The sequence below is a fragment of the Nasonia vitripennis genome, chromosome 5 (assembly GCF_009193385.2).
Source record: "Nasonia vitripennis strain AsymCx chromosome 5, Nvit_psr_1.1, whole genome shotgun sequence".
In the NCBI taxonomy this organism is placed as follows: Eukaryota; Metazoa; Arthropoda; class Insecta; order Hymenoptera; family Pteromalidae; genus Nasonia; species Nasonia vitripennis.
Window position 1 is genome coordinate 6689160 of NC_045761.1, and position 18271 is coordinate 6707430.

Below are 18271 nucleotides of genomic sequence, written 5' to 3' on the forward strand. Positions count from 1 at the left end.
GAGGCGAAATCGATGAAGGGAGTGTGCGTCGTGCTAATTTGAATTATTATTGATTTTTCGCTACAGTATAGCTACAGTAGCTATTGGCATATCCGCATATCTCTGTTTAAGTGAATTAAATTCAATTGATGTCATTAGAGCAGGAAAGTTAATATACTTGTGGCTGATAGAACATTGTACAGGGTAGCGGAAAAATGCGTAATGAGAAAATGTCGTTTAAAAATAAAGATTAGGAGAGCGACAAGAAAATAAGACAATTAAAAAGCTGTGATGCTTTATGAAAGAACTATAATAGAGATAATTTATTTATTACTCAAAATTTTAAGTAGTAGAAAAGATTGTAATAGATGCAAGAGTTTACATAGTTTTTTTTTTCAACGGAAATACATTTAATAGTAGAAAATTCGTAACAAATCATTCAATCACATTTTATACGGATGATCTATTAACGTGAATCTGTGATAGTATATTTCGCGTGTTGAGGACGTGAAGTGGATTTTTCGAGATCGACGGTGGAGTATGCAGCACGAGCAGAGTACTTCTACCAGATGAGGTCAAAAAGTCCACATAGCACTTAGTGCATACCATATTTATTGTATCACCTATACCATTTTTTTTACAGTCATCAAAACTATTATCGCAAAATTATTCAATTAAAAAAAAAACCTTTAGATTAGCTATTAAAAAAAAAATGTCGGTGGGCAAGCAAAATTTTGTTCAAAAGCAGTCTTTAAATATATTGTTAGAGCTGTGTTATTTGTATAAGAAAATGTTTACATGACAATATACACTACCTTTTATTTGCGGATCAACGCTTGAAAGATGCGTCGTAAAATTGGTTAATAGAAAGCGGCATAGGAAATTCAATTAAATAACAAAATGCCTTTAAGCTTTGCAATCAAATAGCCACTTTATATTTCCATTAATAATTACACGTAACAGACTTGACGAAACAAAATAAAAACAGCAACCATAATATTTACTGTAGTCACTAGTATTTTTTTACCGGTTATGTACAATAAATCAACTTAAATTCGCATACAAATTACAAATTATATATGTACACAAAAGAGCATAGCTTGAAGCTTGTGTATATAAATTAAGAATTTTTTGAGCGAAATTTTTTTTTAAATCATGTATGTATATATATTTATATTATATAAATATATATATATATATTTTTATATTTATATATATGTATTTATAAATAATATGCATAATTGACTAACTTTCCCTAAAAAATGGGATACGATTATAAACTTTTGTGTAAAAGACCTCTCCATTCGACGAATAACAAATTGTTCGATAGACAGCCGTTCGAATTGTCGACGACTCGTATATACCATTGCAAAAAGCATTCAAACCGGAATCGTAACGCGCGATTCCTCAGGTAGAAAAAAATACAGCTAGATGCTAACGAGAATATGTACTTTCGTGATCTTGGCTGCATGCGCTAATGTCGATTGAGTAGAGCCGAGAATCAAAGCTTTTGTATACGTATTGGTATAAAAAATGTCCACTAAGTGCTAAATTGGTAAATGCGGAATGTGCACTTTTTGCTGGAATGTGTAGAGGGAATACTGATGGCCACATGGTCGGCGGGAGCATCATCATCGCATAGCTATTCCCAGATGCTTAGTCCTCCTATGGTAATTGCTCGACGTAATTTTTCGGTATTAATCCCGTTTTACCATTTAAAGTACCCACTAACCATCCTGGCTCACTTGAAGGTTGTACTGTTATTCAACAGAAAAATTAAGTTTTTCAATACAACAATAATATATATATAATGATTATTGTTTAGATATCCAACTAAACAATATCACGAATAAATTGTACTTCCACTCAAACTATTTATTACCGTTTGTGATTATCTGGTTTGGTTCAAATGATAATTCCCCAACGCTTTCAGCCATACAAGCGTAAATAGTCCGCACTCTCCTGTAAAAAGAAAGATATTTCGTCATTGAGCATAACTCGTTTCCGCCAATTTTATGAAAACTTAAGTTATATTGAAACTTACCAAATTCCAGAACCGGGACTGGAACGACCACTGCTAGGTGATGTGTTAACTCTATGAGCAAAAACAAATAATATTTTTATCAGTGTAATAAAAAAAGTCTAACATTAGTTTTAAAGGATTGGTTATAATCTTAATCTTTTAAGATAAGAAATAAGATAATCAAAAATGAATTCTGCAAAGTATGGTAAGATAAGAATCCTGATTTATCACTTTGTAAATAAAAGAAATGTGCGACTTCAAAAATGTGCAAGGTATCAAATGATAAAGAAAATTAAATCTATAAATAAATTCTATTATACAAATTTTTATGAAAAGCACAAATTATAATTTTAATATTTTTTCACTTACAAAGACATTATTGGATTACTACGTGGTGGATAATTAAAGTGAGTGTTGACCAACATTGAATCACGTTTCTGTTTGACAGGTACACCCGTACTAAGATATGGTGGCGGATCACTGGCTATCGATTCGCTGGAACTACTTGTGTTGCCACTCCCTGAAACTACTTGATGGAATAATTGGTACAATTGTTTTATACCGCCGTAATGTATTCTTTCACTAATGGGAACAGTAAAAAAAGTTGATAATATTAGATATATACCTCGTTCGGTTGAATGATACATGAAATTCGCGTTGCGATTTTTTAACCGCCCAATATGACTATCGGCAAACATAGGCATTCGGTGACTAGGGTGTTCCGCTTCCTGGTAATCTTCGCCATTTTTCTGATCCGCGTCTATTAATGGTGTTTTAGAACTAACTGATAATGGACTATCGTAATATGATCTCGTTATTTCCTGTTCAAGAATAAATACAAGTTAGTCAATGGCATCAAACGTTATTTATCAGTTCAATCACTTGGAATGAAGCTATTTTTATCAACGTCTGAATCAATATCTTGAGTGATAAAACTGGCGCTTCAAATAAACTGCGAGCTTAAAAAATTGGTAATAAACGATGTATCTCACCTGTACGGTGGCTGGCACCACTGTGTGCACCGAATAACATGGCAAATGAACAGCTCCGTTACCCGTCACGCTCTGTTGCTGTTGCTGTTGTTGTTGCGGTTGCTGCTGTTGTTGCTGCTGTGGCTCCTCTTTATCTTCCGGACGCTGCGTATTCGTTATAGGCTGGCCTTGCCCAGAACTTGGAGATTCCTGTGTTGGCGGACCTTTTGTTATTCGCTCACAGTTTTCGATTAATATTTCTACCACTATGTTGTAAAACTTGATGTCCATGATCGAGGCCACTGTTTCTTCTTCTGGTCGCAATAAAGTCGGACCAAAACACACTGCCAGATTCCCAACAGTCATGAGATTCTTATCACATTTTTTCGCAACTCTATAAGAAAATGAATGATTTAATTTAAATCACAATTCATTATTTATTACGCGGAAAATCGATATTGCTGAGTGAGATGATAAAATGAATAAAATTAATGACAGTGGGGAATTAAAAAAAAAAGAGAGAACAGAGCGCTTGACTGTGCTTGTTTTGAGAACTTATCAGTATATAAAAAAGTTTATTGAAAAACTGATATTATTCATGCATGATTCACTATGGAATGAACGTTTAAGCAAATGGACTGGATAATTACTTGTGAAGATGTTTAATAAGCAATATGAGCACATTGCAGTTTGGCTTAGGAAGACGATACACGAGAATGTGTATGTCGTTGATACGTAGCTCCTTTGATTCTTGTTCTGCAAACATAGTGTGATCATTTTAATTACAAATTATTGAGAACATACAAGAATTTATATTTTGATGAACGGAAGCTTACTTGCTGCTGCTATAAAGCTATCATAATATCGAAAAGTCATAAGAGGCTCAGAAAGAGTTCTCAAATAGGTTTTTAGAGCACTAGTGATTGTTTTGCTTTCCCACTCATAACGATTCTCTAAGTTTAACTTTTCTAATTTCCTTCTGTCAAGACCCATAGCTAGTAGTTTATTTACTTTTGAAGCAACACCAACTACACGATAAAGTCCTTGTTCTTCTAGACCTGAGAATGAAATTACTTGTTAGCAACTTCGTGAAGAACAGATTATTAACAAGTAAATTTTTTTAAATACCTCTATCTTCTAGCACTTTAATGCATTTTGAAATAAACATGAGACCAGTTGCATCAATTACATTGTCGTCTGGCTTTGCTAATGGACCTTGCAAAGCAAGAACCTATAAAATACATCAAGCATATATTTTAATGAATCTCGTTGCGTTTAAATAAACTTCATGAAATAAAAAGAAACTAACAGGTTCCCGTCCATCCATCGCATCCATCCAAGCTTTCCTGTCGTTTTCAGACAATGCTTGAAATGTGTAAACAATACCAGGCCTAAAAAGTTATTTTATAGACTTAAATTAAAATATATATTTATATAGGAAGACTTTATGTCTTATTTGAAGAATAATCTTCAATTCAGCAAAAAAACATAGAGATTATTAGATATGTAAATATCTTAAAGAACCAGATCTGCATTATAACATTGAATACTGAATAATTAAAAAGAAAACCAGTGTTAGAGTTAAGTAAATCTACTAGAGATTGAAAACATTTAAGATTGACATAGACTAACCTTCCAACAGCAGTAATATCGAAACAAAATCTTTTCTCAATAGATTCGGACATACGTCGTACACAGGATGCCAAAGTAAAAGTATCTTTACTGCTCTATTAAAGAAAGAAAAACACAATTGTTAGTTTACTTTGTAGCATGCACTTTTGAGGAGATTCACGTTGAAACTGGTGCAAGGTCTTGAAACTTACAAATTTGCCTGTGAGCTGATTATAGGGTATCATAGTAAATTCCTTTTTATCTTTTTGATATGTGCAATATTGTTTTGTCCAAGTGGTTGTTCCAAAAGCCTCTGAAAAAATAGTTCGCGATATCTTTCCGCTTTCGTATGTTTTTGACTACTCTACTGTATGATATAGTTTTTCTACTCTCGTTTATCTGGTTTCAATTCTTAACGTGAGCATTATGAATGTAATATCTACAAATTATTTGATTCATTTTTCAACATTTTTGTCGCGAAACAGAGCAGCGAACTATATTTCGTGAGATTGGACGGGGAAAAATGCATTCATAGTGAAACAGTTAAAAACACAACGATCAACAATAAAAAAGAAAGCTTAAACTGTCATGTACTTGAATGTGTGACTTACTCTTCTCCATGAGGAACAAGTAACCTTCTCTACTGTACAGTTTGTTAGGGCCGCTTTCAATCGCAGACTAAAAAAATTATTTTATTATTTTAGTATACAGAAAAATATCAGAAAAACGTGTATGACTTTATTAATAACTTTGTATTAAAAATTTCGTAAATTATTGCATTAATTACTTGTTTATATTGTGCAATTTTTCAATCCAACTAATAGATTGAATTTTATTAATAAAGCGTTATTTTGATGCTTAAACACATAAATTAAAATACATACCTTCTTTACGTCCTTCATTTTATTCATAAGCGACTCTGTTTTATCCCGCGTGGCATCGAAATTCTCTCTAGTCTTTATAAAACACACACACACGCAAAATTAGAAATTAGTTGTAAGTAAATAAGCAAGCAGTTATTTAATGGCAAAACAAAATTAGCTTTAACTTTAAATTAATGTCTTATTGCAGAAAAAAAATGTAAAAAAAGACGAAAGAATATTATGATACGAGTGGCATAAATAGTCCATTACGGCACGGCGTACATTCACTTCCTCGCTACGCTCGAACGCTAATATACACCGGGCCGTAAAAATGTATTATTAAACTTCAAACTTTAAAGCACACAAATGCCTCCAGCACCAAAATAATTTTTTGAGTTATTTTATGAAAGATGACTTTTCAAATTCAATTTATTTATTGCTTTAATCAATCGATAAAAGTAAAAATGTAAACCAACCAACCTTCTGTATCTTGAGCTGTAGTTCAGTCATGTAGGGTTTGAAATCTTTGGCGACTTCGTGACCTTGATGATAAAAAGTAAGCCAACCAAACATAAATCCCAGTAACTAGAATGAAGACAATTTTTTTCGGTCATGAATATAACTCTATTTAAATTTTGAAATAAAAAGTACAAAGAGTACTAACTGTTTCAACAAATTCAAACTTTTTGCGTTCTTGAACCTCTTGCAACAAAAACACGTATTCTAAACTTGCTTGACAAAAATGCCTTTCGGCCATGTCCAATGTCGCATCCGCCTGTTAACAATTAGAAAAGAAAGACAACATTGAAAAATAAAAAAAAATACAACTTTTTTTATCAAGAATCCACACACCTCTTGAAGAACATTGTCTTGCTTTTTAGTTGAAAGATTTAAATAACGTTCTTGACTTTGGCAAAACTTGATTGTTTGTTTTTCAAATTTCTTTTTACCTTCCTGAAAAATGATGAAAAAATATGCTTGCAATGTCTTTTTAATAATCAAGCTATGATCCAATAAAAATATATTACCTTCACTCCTCCTATATGTGTCTTTCTAAATGTTTCTAACGGCAGTATGATTTGGTCGTATGCACGTTCCAGCTAAAATATTAATGCCAATATTTTACATGAATTTGTACTGATTGCAAACTCATACAATGTAAATAAGTATAATAAGTGATTACGGTTCAATAAAACATGTGAACATTAAAGTGTCTGTGTTCTTAGATAAAACGCATTTATAACAAAGTTTGCAATATAAGCAATGTCAAACTATTAATATTAACTACAGTTCATTCCATGAAGAACAATGGAAAGGTATAAGAAAGTTGGAAAAACTGTAAAAACTGTACTGGGTATTTATATTTTCTTTTGATGCTCAACGATGAAAAAAAATTATAATGTAGTCTGAATCATTGAACGAACATTCATAAAGTAAATTGATCTAACACAAATGTAACAATTAGAAGCAATGTAAAAAATTTATATTCTCTATTCAAACATGAAATCTCTAGATCTACAATCTAAATCTGTTAAGGTAGCTTTTGTACAATTTCTTAACAGTAAAATATTTAAAGTCAAAAATTGTATACAATAAAAATTCAATCCTCTATTAAAAAGTATAGACATAAACATTGTGTCATATATGTTGGACATATTGAAAAGTTGTTTACTGAAAAAAGAAAATACTATAAGAAACTTATTTGAAATAAGAGTTATATAAGTATTATGCATTGAATATTATTCATCATCTCAAAACTGTTTAAATTATAGTATTTTCTCATCATTTTTAAGATGTATAAGAATAATAATAGAGTAGTAGGTTGTAGCTGTAGAATAGTTTGAGCAAGAGATGAATGTTATTTGAAAAGTTTGATTAGTTAAAACATGTGTGACAAAGAGGTGTTGAGTGTACTGTGAGAGAAATAACAGTGAGAACACACTAGGAAAGTAGTTTCTTTTTATCACTGACTCACATTGTTATCCTTTGTGAAAAGAGAATGAAATTAAATTGATAAGCATTTGAGTGTAAGAAGTTTATTATTTTATTTCTTTTTTGTAGTAGAATGAAATATTGAACGCAGAAAAATTACAGCATTGCTAATGTGCTAAGTTGTGCATACCATGCGATCACGCTCGTCTTCGATCAATGCAATGAGTTTACCAAATTCCTTCAGGCTTTGGGATATGTGAGTTTCATCTTCAGTTTGTGTTTCACCAATACATTCAAAGCTGAAGTTCTGTAATGTCTTCGAAAATGCCCTCTGAGCTCTGGAGAGATCTAGAACAAAGTGCATTCTGCAATAAATTTCATGTTTGCATTGTAGCAAAATGAATTTTTTCTAGTTATAAACTGTCATTATCCTTACATGATTTTTTATGAACAATTTAAGAGAAAAAAGAATTCTTTGATACATGCATAAAATACCATATTATTAATAATTGAAATCGCTGGCATGGTCTACCCTATAGCATAATGAGGGGCAAAATTTTATATAATCATCTAATAGCATGCCTCACACAAGGACTATCTTAATTGAAGTAACCGCTAGATAATACCAACCAACAATTTATTTAAATAATATAATAACCAATTTTGTGCAGAAACTAGTGGAAAAATAGAAAATTTACTAGTTTCTGTTAAATCTTTCAAGAATAATTCTGTTATATGAACTAACATATTATAGAAATGTGCTCGTGATATGAATATACTTGTAAATATTTCAAGTTTTTATTCATCATCAGCAATTAAAAAATCAATAATGAATATACTAGTTTTCATAATATTTTATTTTATGTACAAATTTATGAAATATTTATTTAATCAAATTATAATAATTTGATTTGGCTTTTGTCAATTTTTCAACAAATCTCAGGTTTACAGCATACAGTAAATATTTATTATAAAGGTATGTTGAAAGAATTACTTCTGCTAAATAAGTGGATCCTTAGATAAAATGTCAGCTGTTTACTTGTGAATATAGATAATCAGAAAGTAAGTAGAAATGGTAAAATCCTTAAAAGGAAAAAACTAGTAATCATAAAACAAGAAAAGATTTAGAAAACTTTAACAATACGAATGGATAGTTCAAATTCTGGTATAAAAGTTGGATCTATTTACAATATACTTCACGTATTTATATTATATTTCAACTTTGAAAAATTATTTTTCTTGTATGCAAACTGTATTAAAGTATTAAATTACAAGCAATGCATTGTTCTGTAAGTTTCCTACGACTAAAACAAATAATGTCTCTTATCACATGACACAAGTAATCAGAAAACTCAATCAAGACAAGTCTTGAACAAAGCATCCGTGCAGTCAAGCATCATCAAATTTTTAGCATTATTAACCATGGGATTTTAAATATCAATATTAATACTGGACAAATTGAGCACAAACATACAGCTAGCAAGTGAAGGCCATCAAGAACCATCAACGACATGCTATTTACCAAAGACCTTAGGCTTCTAATCGCAACTGGACTGACATTAGCTTGAAATGGACGAGCTGTGACATAATCATCATCAGGTGTAGAGTGGAAGAGCCCATACGTACGCGCACAATAAAAAGCATCGAAGAAAGTTAGAAGAAGTAGAAGAAGAAGAAGACAAGAAGCTCTCAATGAACATGACCTTCCCCCTTGCATACGCAGAGACAGCGAGAGGCATATAACCACCTGCAGCTCTTCAGACAAGCAGAGAGTGAGAAAGAGAGGGAGTGAAGAGAAGGGGAGATAGACAGATATACACAGAGGGACATAGTCTGGTTGTACATGGCTGTGCTCCCTCGTGCTGCTGCTGCTCTCCCCCAGACATTGGAATCAGGATTAATTAAAGAGCTCGTTGAACATGAAAATTTGAGGGAGTCGCATATGGAAAAAAGAATATCAAAAGAAGAAGTAGAGGGTACAGAGCACCAGGCATACGCGCATGACACTGTAATTTCTCTGTTGCTCAGTGCTAATGCCTGGCTCTGTGGTACATCTCTATGCTAATACACACATTTTGACATTTTGTAAAAAGAGTCAGGTGAAGGGGGGTAGAGAACATACTTTTTGCAGCTGAGAGCAGATCCTTGACCTCCTTGATAAGGCGCTTGATCTGCTGGCTGGTCTTCTCTAGCTCGCGCTCGTGATAGTGGAGATTCTCGCGGAAGTAGGGGCTGTCCGTGAGGCAATCCGTGAACTCGAGCGGCTTCAGACCAACACCCATGTTACACTGCTGCTGCCGCTGCTCGCGCCGCCTCTCCCGTCCGATGATGATTGTCGTCTCGCCGCACAGGGAACGTCGTCGCCGTCCTCGTCTTCCTCCTCGACTCCTCGCAGCTTACGGCAGGGCGGACTCTTTCTCCTGTGCCAGTCATTTAAGCGCGGCCTCGCGCGCACTTCACCCAGACGATGACGATGATGATGCTGCTGCTGCAGTAGCTTATAGGCAAGACCGATGTAGTCGACGTGCTGCTTCTTCTGCAAAATGCACGTGCATTGACACACACTCCTCGATGCTTACTGCCTACTCCTGCAACTCACGCACTGCACTGCTGTGTGCTATCTCTTTTTTCTCTCTCTCTCTCGCTCAAGCTACGCGACGACTCCGCTCCGCGACGATATATATAGGTACAATATACACACACAAGAGAGAAGCTGCTGCTGCGACAGTGACGACGCGCGGGCACGCACACAGCAACTTTCTATAGAGAGCTGCCGCCGTTGCTGCTGCTGCTGCTGCTGCTGCTGCTTCGGCTTCGCTTGCTATACATATAATACCACTGTATATATGTATACGCTCTTTCGTTGCTGCTGCTGCTGTTTTTCCGCGTATACAATAATAAGCACACGCACACCGTCGCTCTCGACGACGACGACTGACGAGGACGCGCCTCCACGTATAGATTCCACGAGCGCGTGTATAAATATATATATATCTGTATACAACGAATACTCGTTTAGACACAGCACGAGCTCTGATAGTCGCGCGCGCGACTGATGGGTGTGTGTAGACTGTATATATGTTGTACTCTATAGTATATGTATGCAATACAGCGAGTGCGAGGGAGAGAGAAAGAGAGGAGAGACGGTACTATAGACGGTGACGGGAGTAGCCTCTATACGCGAGCAATCCGTTCTCCCTGCGTGCGCGAAACGTTCTGACTCTCTATACTCGCTCGCAAAACATACTGTGTTTGCTGAGTTTGCTCCCTCTCACTTTCCTTCTCTCTCTCTGTCTCTCTGCGCGAGGTTCGTCGACGACGACGCTTCTCTCCTTCTCTCTCTCTTTTATTTTTCGCGTCGCGCGCGAGGGGAGAGAGAGCTGAGAGAGAGAGAGAGAGAGAGAGAGAGAGATCCGAAGAATGTGTAATTGTGTACCTATGCGCCAGAGTCTGCCTATATAGTAGTGCTCGAGTACTGCTGCTCTCGCATCGGCATCGCACACACTCCCGCGATAGTCTTGATTGAATGGTGTTCGGAGCAGCGAGAAAGAGAGAACCTGACGGTCACGATACGGTTTCTTTATGGGATTCGTATTTTTAGGCCAATCGATCCCGATACTGTAGCTATATAGGAAGGAGTATAATAAGTATCGGATTTTCGGTATACGCGATACACACTCCCACGCTTTTTTATCGGGAGCGTAAATTACGTTATATTTATATCTGGACTTTTATTTTTATAAGCGCGCGGATTTACGCGTTTTATATATTTAGGTTTTTTATGGGCTTTTTATGCACGTCGAACGCGCGAGCGACCGATGCTGAACGTTGCAAGAGAGAGAAAGAGAGAGAGAGAGAGAGAGCGTAGTTATTTTCTCGTTCTTTATCTCCGGTAAGCCATTACACGTCTAATTGATAGGCACTATATTGTTTGGAAAAAAACACGGCGAAGCTTATTCATGGCTCTTCCCCGCGCGCGTGTATTTGCCATCTCGACACAACGCGCGTTTTGTTTTGATAAACGCTCGAAAAGATATCTCATCGATGCGATATTAATACGCACTTATATATCTAATCGAAATTCCCAGCGCGTATCGCACGCATTGTTGTTATACTCAGTGCAAGTAGATCGTGTCAAGTAGAGTAAGACGCCGGACTTGTCATGCTCGGCTCGATGCGTGTATGTCTGCCGTATAATTATTAGGTATATAGGTATACTGCTGATCGAGTTTTTCTTCCTCGCTCTTCGCATACGAATCGAAGCGCGGCGACACTCGTAAACGCATTTGGAGGTTCGATTGGCGATTCTATCGGCATTTTTCGAACGTGAGTCACATGTCAACGATAAGCTTGAAAAAGTCCAGTGCGCGATTTCGCTCCGAAAACAGAACGCGAGGATCCAGTTACTCGCGGAATGCGAAAAAAAAGGTTTCAATTTGAGGAGAAACACTTATTACACAGAGGAGTTATCAGTAGGCGACGCTGAGTAATAGCACATAATCGCAACGTGTCCCTCTCGTTATTACTGGTATATATATATATATATATATAGTCTGCAGTGTATAATTGATTGGCAGAAGAGTCGATGCGATGATACTGTATGCGTAATGAAATAACGAAAGCCATCGAGAGCCCACAGATGCATATATGTACAGTGCGTGCGGCCGATAAGGCTGCTGATTAAAGAGCGTATACATGACGGTAATTCGTCGTCACTTTTCTCGCGTTGATAATCGATAGCTTATGTGTGGGTGAATTCGCGCGACGTCGAGATTCGATACATATCGCGCGAGGCTCGGACAAATGGCGGCCGCCTACTTGACACATCCGACAGCCAGTGCGAGCTGTCAACTTTCTCTCTTCTCTCTTTCTCTCTCTTTTTTTTAATTGTCCTCATTGTCGACGACTTGACACTGCAGTCGAACAGCTCTTTTTTCTCTGATCGTAATATAGGTGTGTAGAGCGAAGGGATTTCCTCGTCGAGAATCATGGCCGAACCCGGGCCGATGGAGGGCTTCATATGCCCGATTTGCATGACGGATTTCAAAACTCCGACTTTGTTAACCAAACACTTTGAAGAGGAGCACAAGGATGATCCCGAGATTTTGAAGTCCCTCAAAGGTTTGCTTTTGTTATCCTTGTGTGATTTCTGTTGTTGCGGGAGGTTAGGCTGCTAAATTCATTCGTCTTTGTTTGTTTACTTTGAATTATCTTTTTGCAACAAAACAGCGCGTATCGAGAAGTTAAGATGGTATAAATGTCACGTTATACGAGTGACTTTTGTTCCTTGATGTTGCGCATAAGTTATTATTTTTATTATTCATGCAGCCGAGCTAACAATAACTTAAAAGAAGATAAAAAGTCTGTGTGTACATAAAGTAGTTTGACATTGAATGTGTAACAACTGTGTGAATCACTACAGTTTTAATACTTTTTTTTCAGACTTATTCGGTTTAGCCAAAAAGAAAATTTTAAAACAAGATGAAATGCAAGACTACCCTGATAAATTTTCGGCCAAAGGTCAGAAGACTACACAGGAAATTGATTGGGGCCCACAGGAAATAGGTAGTTATTTTTACAGATGTTATAGATTGCATATCTGTGCACTACTTTAAAATTGATTTTCAAGTTGTTATTTTGTTTAATTTAAGGTCAGACAAGGTCTCATACGAAATTCTTCAAGGAGATCAGAAACACAAGATTAGAAAGGTATTCCTCAGAGACTAATAAACTCCTCATAAGACTGGATAAACTTCTAACAAACTTACCAAATGATCCCATTGAACGGAAAGGTACTGGAGCATTTTATATCATAAAATTTTGATATTCGAGCATTATATAAAGGGTACCATGACTCACTGTGCATTATCTGTTCCACAGCTCACGAACGAGCTATAGTGCCATGGATGGATGACAAAGATGTCAGGCTGTGTCTCACTTGTGCAAAGACTTTCAATTTAACCAGGAGAAAACATCATTGCAGGATATGTGGTGTAATGATGTGCCATGATTGCAGTATGTTTTTGTCCTTGGTTGAAGCTCGTAAGTCCACATTTAAACTGACCCGATAGAATCAGTTTTATCAACAAAATATATAAATCTAATCCATTTACAGGTAAAATGACGAGTCCAGCATCGGTTCAGGACGACTCAGCGCTCTCTCCGACTTCTGAGTCCACCCGTTTCACGGACCGTTTAGTGCAAGCCGGAGTCGGTCTCACTAAGTTAGCTCGATCCCCCTCAAGTGGTAGTCTGAACAGTGTCCTGTCTCTCATCAGCGACGGCGGTAACAACAGTGATCAGTTCTTCAGGATATGCGATCACTGCAAGAACCTCCTGGACGCCAGAGAGAGGCTGAAGGCCCGACACTTCGAAAAGCCGATAGTCCATCAGTTCTACGAGAAGATGCGCGCTCAGATACAGGAGGGCAATCGTTTTATCGACATGTACTACAAGATGTGGCAGTCGCTGAACGAGGGAGACTCTACGTACGATTTGCGAGATGCTCAAGTGGTCAGAGGCAAGATTGCCAAGATCGGCGATAACATAGATTTAATTAGCAAAAGAATATCTACACTCATTACTATAGATGAGAATAGTTCGGCTGCGTTGAAGCAAGAATTTCGTTTGCACCAAATGGTGAGGTCGGCAGCGATGATTTATTTGAAAAACGAGTTACTGAGGACGCCGCCTGTGCCTACCACAGAGGAGTACGAGGCTATAAAGAAGGCGAGACAGGAGAGAATAAAGGCGAGAATAGCGTATGAGAGGCAACTGGAAGAGGAGCAATTGGAAAAGTTGGGAGAGTCGCAGAGAGAATTCACCCAACGAGCTTACGATCTGAGTGAGAGTAAAAGTCCAACGAGGGCATCTTCAAATCAGGTACATAGAGGTACAGGTTTTCAGGATCTTATTATAATTTGGATAAACAATAACACCGACTATTTGCAGCTTGTTCTGGACCAGTCCCAAGGTTGGGGTACATCCGGTCGACCAGGAAGGAACATGATGATATCGTCGACGTCGATGGATCCGTTCATCGAACAAATGAGCAACTTACGATTTTATATCAAGCAAGCGAGGGAAGAGTGCAAATTTGAGGAAGTCGCTACTTTGGAAAGAAATCTGAAAGAACTTCAAAGTGCCTACTTCGAGATGCAACAGAAGGAAGCCGCGGCTAATCATGACTAAGAATTTAAATAAGCTTTACACTGCGATATCATGACTGTTAGACTTATACCATAAACGAGTAACGCTTTAAGCTATGAACAAAATTAATGCAATAAGGAGATTTTCTCACGCGCATTCTATTGCAAAAAGAGTAGTTTAAGTATATTTAGAAATTAAGTTGCATTTTTGGAAAAAATGTTACTTTATTCTAAGTTTTCTATTTACATTGTACATATCGTATAGTAGAATATATAAAATAACGTATGATTTTAAATCCGAATGTCTCAGTCTGTTTCGCCCTTCTCCTTCTCGTTGTACTCCATCACCACAACGGGAATGACGTTTTGCGAGATGTTCGGAAGTTGAACTTCTTCACTGGCTATTGTGCTTTCCGAAAAATCCGAGGAGTCAATCGTCGTCGCGGTTTCTGTCTCTTGCGTTGTGGTAGACATCATTCTGCTGTTGATTTCTTGAAAAACATTTTCTCGAACGCACAGTGGTATGTCCTCGCTTCTGGCCTCTTGCAGCACATAATCTTCGGACTAAAAGAAGTTTTGTTTCGTTAGTGTCATACGCTAACATTGATTTAAAATAATCGCACGAACTTTGTACTCACCACTTCTGTTTGATCTTTAGCAATCCAATCCTGGACTTTGACTTCGCTATCGCTAAACTTCAACAAGCCAGATTTTACAGTTTCGCTAAACTTGATGAAATCTGACAGTTCTTCCTGCTTATCTTCAGCCTTCTCGGAGTGGAAAGTTGCAGTCACGTCGTGAACCGGTTTTTCAGCGAAGTGCATCGACCACGACAACGGCTCCTGGTCCTGCGTCGATTGAGCGGAGGTTTTTACTAATGCGGCCTGCTGTTTTAAAATCTCCTCAATAGCGTTTTCGGATACGTCTATTGTAGCTGCTGGTCCAAAATTAGGACGTACAGGTGGGTTGCCTAAATTTGTGACAAAAAATGTAAATATCTAATTTCGTTTTAACGTTTTCATTTGTTAAGGGGGCAAGTTTACCTTTCAGGATGTCCACTGCTAAATAATCTGCAGCTCTGAACAGTTCAGCCTTCACTAGAAGATCAAGCATAGAACGACATGTAGGTCGTTGTTTACCTAGTGTACTCCACTCCGATAGAAAAATTTCGGCTCCACTTCGTTGCTGCTGACGAATCGCCTGCTCGATCATTCTGTGAAAAAAAAAGGTACTTATAAACAAAGGTCGCGTTGCAGATATTTAAAATTAAACGTACGTTACACTTACTTGAAATGTTCATGATTGAATAAACTGTGGTTCGGATTGTCAGGCGATGGAATTGCGGCCATCAGTGTTTTCCAGGCATCAGCTTGATTTAAAATGTGTGCCAACGTGCACAGCTCGATTGGTTGAAGCTTGCGAATTTCTGTGTCTAGAGTGGCCATTTCTGTCAATCTGTATGTACAAAAGATTTATTATTGCTATTTTTTTATAGTGTGGTTTTCATAGTGCATATCATAAGTTTGCACATAACTGAAAGTCTATATAACTATATTTAACCTCGAATTATTTGAAAAGCAAAATCTATACCTTGTAATATCGGAACAATTTGAATAACAACCGCAACTTGTTTTGAAACACGAATTACGACACTTTAGAATATGATAAAAATATTGACAGCTTAATGAAGCACCATAGAATTCCATACGTAATTAATTACATAGGTATGGATAATACTAATATATGGTGTGAATAACATTTTTCTAAATTGATTTTACACAATCTATATTACCTTGTTAGCAATCAAATGTAGAGTTAGTATGAGTTGAGTTCAATACAACAATGTAAAACAAACATTTCCGGAGCAGTAATACACTATAGAGCGACTTTTCATCAGATGACAGCTCATGCGCCGTGATGTCACTGATTGCACTATATACCAACCTGTATATGTTGATAAGTTTCAGAACGCGCTTCGACGCAACGCGGGATTTTCAAACGCTCTAACAAAAGCATGAAAAGGCTCCTTCACTCACGAGACTTGTTTACAACTCTCATAATGAAGCAATGGGGAAGCAAAGTGATATTCAAGCTAGAATTCAAAAAAGTATTTTGTATTTATATTGAAACATCAGGAAAATGCATGGAGTATGCCATAATATTGTATATTTTTCAATCATTATATTCTTCAATTTATAATTTAATTCATACGTTTGAATATTTTTGTGGCCCTGAAAAGGGCCGATTGGTTTTTTTTTTGTTTATAATTTTTGTCAAGTGATCCAATTTACTTGGAGCTGGTGTACTTGGTGACGGCCTTGGTGCCCTCGCTGACGGCGTGCTTGGCCAGCTCACCGGGAAGCAGGAGCCTGACGGCCGTCTGGATCTCCCGGGAGGTGATGGTCGACCTCTTGTTGTAGTGGGCCAGCCGGGAGGCCTCGGCGGCGATGCGCTCGAAGATGTCGTTGACGAAGCTGTTCATGATGCTCATGGCCTTGCTCGACACGCCGGTGTCGGGGTGGACCTGCTTCAGCACCTTGTAGATGTAGATCGCGTAGCTCTCCTTCCTGCGCTTCTTGTGCTTCTTCTTGTCGCCCTTGGTGATGTTCTTCACGGCCTTGCCGGCCTTCTTCACCGCCTTTCCGCTAGCCTTCGGTGCCATTGCGAGAGATGCGTTATTCGACTGTATTCGGAATACGTTCGAGAAACGAGTGATGCTCCGCCGAGTCGGCGCGCGCCTTATAAAGCAGGCCGCGCAGCTGCGCCGAACGAAGCTCTTCGCTCGGCCCCCCCCCCCCTCGCGCCTGCATTTCGGAGCAGCTGCAGGCCGTTTCGGAGCTGTCCCCCCGAAGGCTATTTAAGGGCTGCGCGCCGAGAACGGAGCATCATTTGGTTTCGCTTGTGAACCAAGTTCTTTACTACACTACTCTCAATCATCATGTCTGGACGCGGCAAAGGCGGTGGCAAGGTCAAGGGCAAGTCAAAGACCCGCTCCAACAGGGCCGGACTCCAGTTCCCCGTGGGCCGCATCCACCGACTGCTGAGGAAGGGCAACTACGCCGAGCGCGTGGGAGCCGGTGCGCCGGTCTACCTGGCCGCCGTGATGGAGTACTTGGCCGCTGAGGTGCTCGAGTTGGCCGGCAACGCCGCCCGCGACAACAAGAAGACGAGGATCATCCCCCGTCACCTCCAGCTGGCCATCCGCAACGACGAGGAGCTGAACAAGCTCCTTTCCGGAGTCACGATCGCCCAGGGTGGTGTGCTGCCCAACATCCAGGCGGTTCTTTTGCCCAAGAAGACTGAGAAGAGCTCATAAGTTCTTTCTTTTTTTGCTCGAACCTTACAAACAATCGGCCCTTTTCAGGGCCAACAAATAATTCAAACGTTTTGGAATAACTATTATATAATAGAGCGAGGCAGCAAATAAAAGCGCTTCAGTATTTCCAAAAGCTGCAGTTACAATTCATTCTCTCGACGCTACCGAAACTAAATGATTGCAAAAATGACTTGGGTTTTTTTATCGAGAGACAGTGAGTGCTCGTACACAAAATTCGAAATAACCTTGTTAAAAAATGCAAATATGCGTTTTATTGCTTTTTATTATAGTTATACCGATTATATCGATTATGGTCGTCTTTTATAGGAAAAGTAATGGTATACTATAATCGCATTTATTTTTATCACAGATAACGAGTTTGCGAGTCTCTTTTAATTAACGATTTTATATGTTTGGTCATTTACTGA

The 18271-nt window shown here is 37.9% G+C and overlaps 5 protein-coding genes across 20 annotated transcripts; 2 read left to right on the plus strand and 3 right to left on the minus strand.

Annotated features, from left to right (window-relative positions):
* Positions 1–271: 271 nt before the first annotated feature.
* On the minus strand, positions 272–10936 carry LOC100122778 (rho GTPase-activating protein 26). Of its 14 annotated transcripts, none has more exons than XM_031932257.2 (23): positions 10816–10936; positions 9502–9915; positions 9006–9134; positions 7570–7727; positions 7423–7431; positions 6476–6547; positions 6300–6401; positions 6112–6222; positions 5928–6032; positions 5469–5540; positions 5196–5262; positions 4797–4897; positions 4606–4700; positions 4283–4364; positions 4102–4204; positions 3810–4031; positions 3624–3729; positions 2995–3367; positions 2628–2823; positions 2372–2531; positions 2024–2074; positions 1862–1941; positions 1557–1736 (listed from the first exon to the last, which is right to left on the minus strand). In XM_031932257.2, the coding sequence occupies exons 2-23, from the start codon at positions 9659–9661 to the stop codon at positions 1645–1647; spliced, it is 2646 nt and encodes an 881-aa protein (XP_031788117.1). In that variant the 5' UTR covers positions 9662–9915; positions 10816–10936; the 3' UTR covers positions 1557–1644. The 14 variants fall into 14 exon arrangements, with proteins under 14 accessions (XP_031788114.1, XP_008217280.2, XP_016844760.1 ...); XM_031932258.2 differs by lacking the exon at positions 10816–10936 and adding an exon at positions 10530–10600; XM_031932255.2 differs by lacking the exon at positions 10816–10936 and adding an exon at positions 10081–10592.
* Positions 10883–14819, plus strand: LOC100122770 (rabenosyn-5). 2 transcript variants are annotated; one of them, XM_001606320.5, is made up of 6 exons: positions 10883–12500; positions 12822–12944; positions 13031–13171; positions 13260–13421; positions 13495–14261; positions 14331–14716. In XM_001606320.5, the coding sequence occupies exons 1-6, from the start codon at positions 12368–12370 to the stop codon at positions 14568–14570; spliced, it is 1566 nt and encodes a 521-aa protein (XP_001606370.1). In that variant the 5' UTR covers positions 10883–12367; the 3' UTR covers positions 14571–14716. The 2 variants fall into 2 exon arrangements, with proteins under 2 accessions (XP_001606370.1, XP_031788127.1); XM_031932267.2 differs by having other exon boundaries at positions 11502–12500; positions 13495–14271; positions 14331–14819.
* Positions 14728–16471, minus strand: LOC100122761. Of its 2 annotated transcripts, XM_031932276.1 has the most exons (6): positions 16320–16431; positions 16118–16153; positions 15815–15982; positions 15571–15740; positions 15166–15497; positions 14728–15091 (listed from the first exon to the last, which is right to left on the minus strand). In XM_031932276.1, exons 3-6 carry the CDS (start codon positions 15970–15972, stop codon positions 14834–14836), a joined length of 918 nt encoding a protein of 305 aa, XP_031788136.1. In that variant the 5' UTR covers positions 15973–15982; positions 16118–16153; positions 16320–16431; the 3' UTR covers positions 14728–14833. The 2 variants fall into 2 exon arrangements, with proteins under 2 accessions (XP_031788136.1, XP_001606360.1); XM_001606310.5 differs by lacking the exon at positions 16118–16153 and having other exon boundaries at positions 16320–16471.
* A 323-nt stretch (positions 16472–16794) lies between these two features.
* LOC100122751 (histone H2B) lies at positions 16795–17242 on the minus strand. The gene has a single exon (XM_001607895.5). The coding sequence runs from the start codon at positions 17187–17189 to the stop codon at positions 16815–16817; it is 375 nt and encodes a 124-aa protein (XP_001607945.1). The 5' UTR covers positions 17190–17242; the 3' UTR covers positions 16795–16814.
* A 190-nt stretch (positions 17243–17432) lies between these two features.
* On the plus strand, positions 17433–18091 carry LOC100114644 (histone H2A-like). Its single transcript, XM_001607897.4, has one exon. It carries the CDS (start codon positions 17466–17468, stop codon positions 17841–17843), a length of 378 nt encoding a protein of 125 aa, XP_001607947.1. The 5' UTR covers positions 17433–17465; the 3' UTR covers positions 17844–18091.
* Positions 18092–18271: the final 180 nt, after the last annotated feature.

What these genes read in the sequence shown, in the direction of transcription:
- LOC100122778 (XM_031932254.2), bottom strand. Translation starts at nt 9,661, where the DNA reads ATGGGTGTTGGTCTGAAGCCGCTCGAGTTCACGGATTGCCTCACGGAC. An exon ending in ATCAGCTCACAGGCAAATTT is followed by an intron (nt 4,701 to 4,796) that starts GTAAGTTTCAAG and finishes TTTCTTTAATAG; the next exon opens with AGCAGTAAAGATACTTTTAC. An exon ending in TAGCTTTATAGCAGCAGCAA is followed by an intron (nt 3,730 to 3,809) that starts GTAAGCTTCCGT and finishes CTATGTTTGCAG; the next exon opens with AACAAGAATCAAAGGAGCTA.
- LOC100122770 (XM_001606320.5), top strand. Translation starts at nt 12,368, where the DNA reads ATGGCCGAACCCGGGCCGATGGAGGGCTTCATATGCCCGATTTGCATG. An exon ending in TGATCCCATTGAACGGAAAG is followed by an intron (nt 13,172 to 13,259) that starts GTACTGGAGCAT and finishes TCTGTTCCACAG; the next exon opens with CTCACGAACGAGCTATAGTG. An exon ending in CGAGGGCATCTTCAAATCAG is followed by an intron (nt 14,262 to 14,330) that starts GTACATAGAGGT and finishes GACTATTTGCAG; the next exon opens with CTTGTTCTGGACCAGTCCCA.
- LOC100122761 (XM_001606310.5), bottom strand. Translation starts at nt 15,972, where the DNA reads ATGGCCACTCTAGACACAGAAATTCGCAAGCTTCAACCAATCGAGCTG. An exon ending in TTCAATCATGAACATTTCAA is followed by an intron (nt 15,741 to 15,814) that starts GTAAGTGTAACG and finishes TTTTTTTCACAG; the next exon opens with AATGATCGAGCAGGCGATTC. An exon ending in AGCAGTGGACATCCTGAAAG is followed by an intron (nt 15,498 to 15,570) that starts GTAAACTTGCCC and finishes TCACAAATTTAG; the next exon opens with GCAACCCACCTGTACGTCCT.
- LOC100122751 (XM_001607895.5), bottom strand. Translation starts at nt 17,189, where the DNA reads ATGGCACCGAAGGCTAGCGGAAAGGCGGTGAAGAAGGCCGGCAAGGCC.
- LOC100114644 (XM_001607897.4), top strand. Translation starts at nt 17,466, where the DNA reads ATGTCTGGACGCGGCAAAGGCGGTGGCAAGGTCAAGGGCAAGTCAAAG.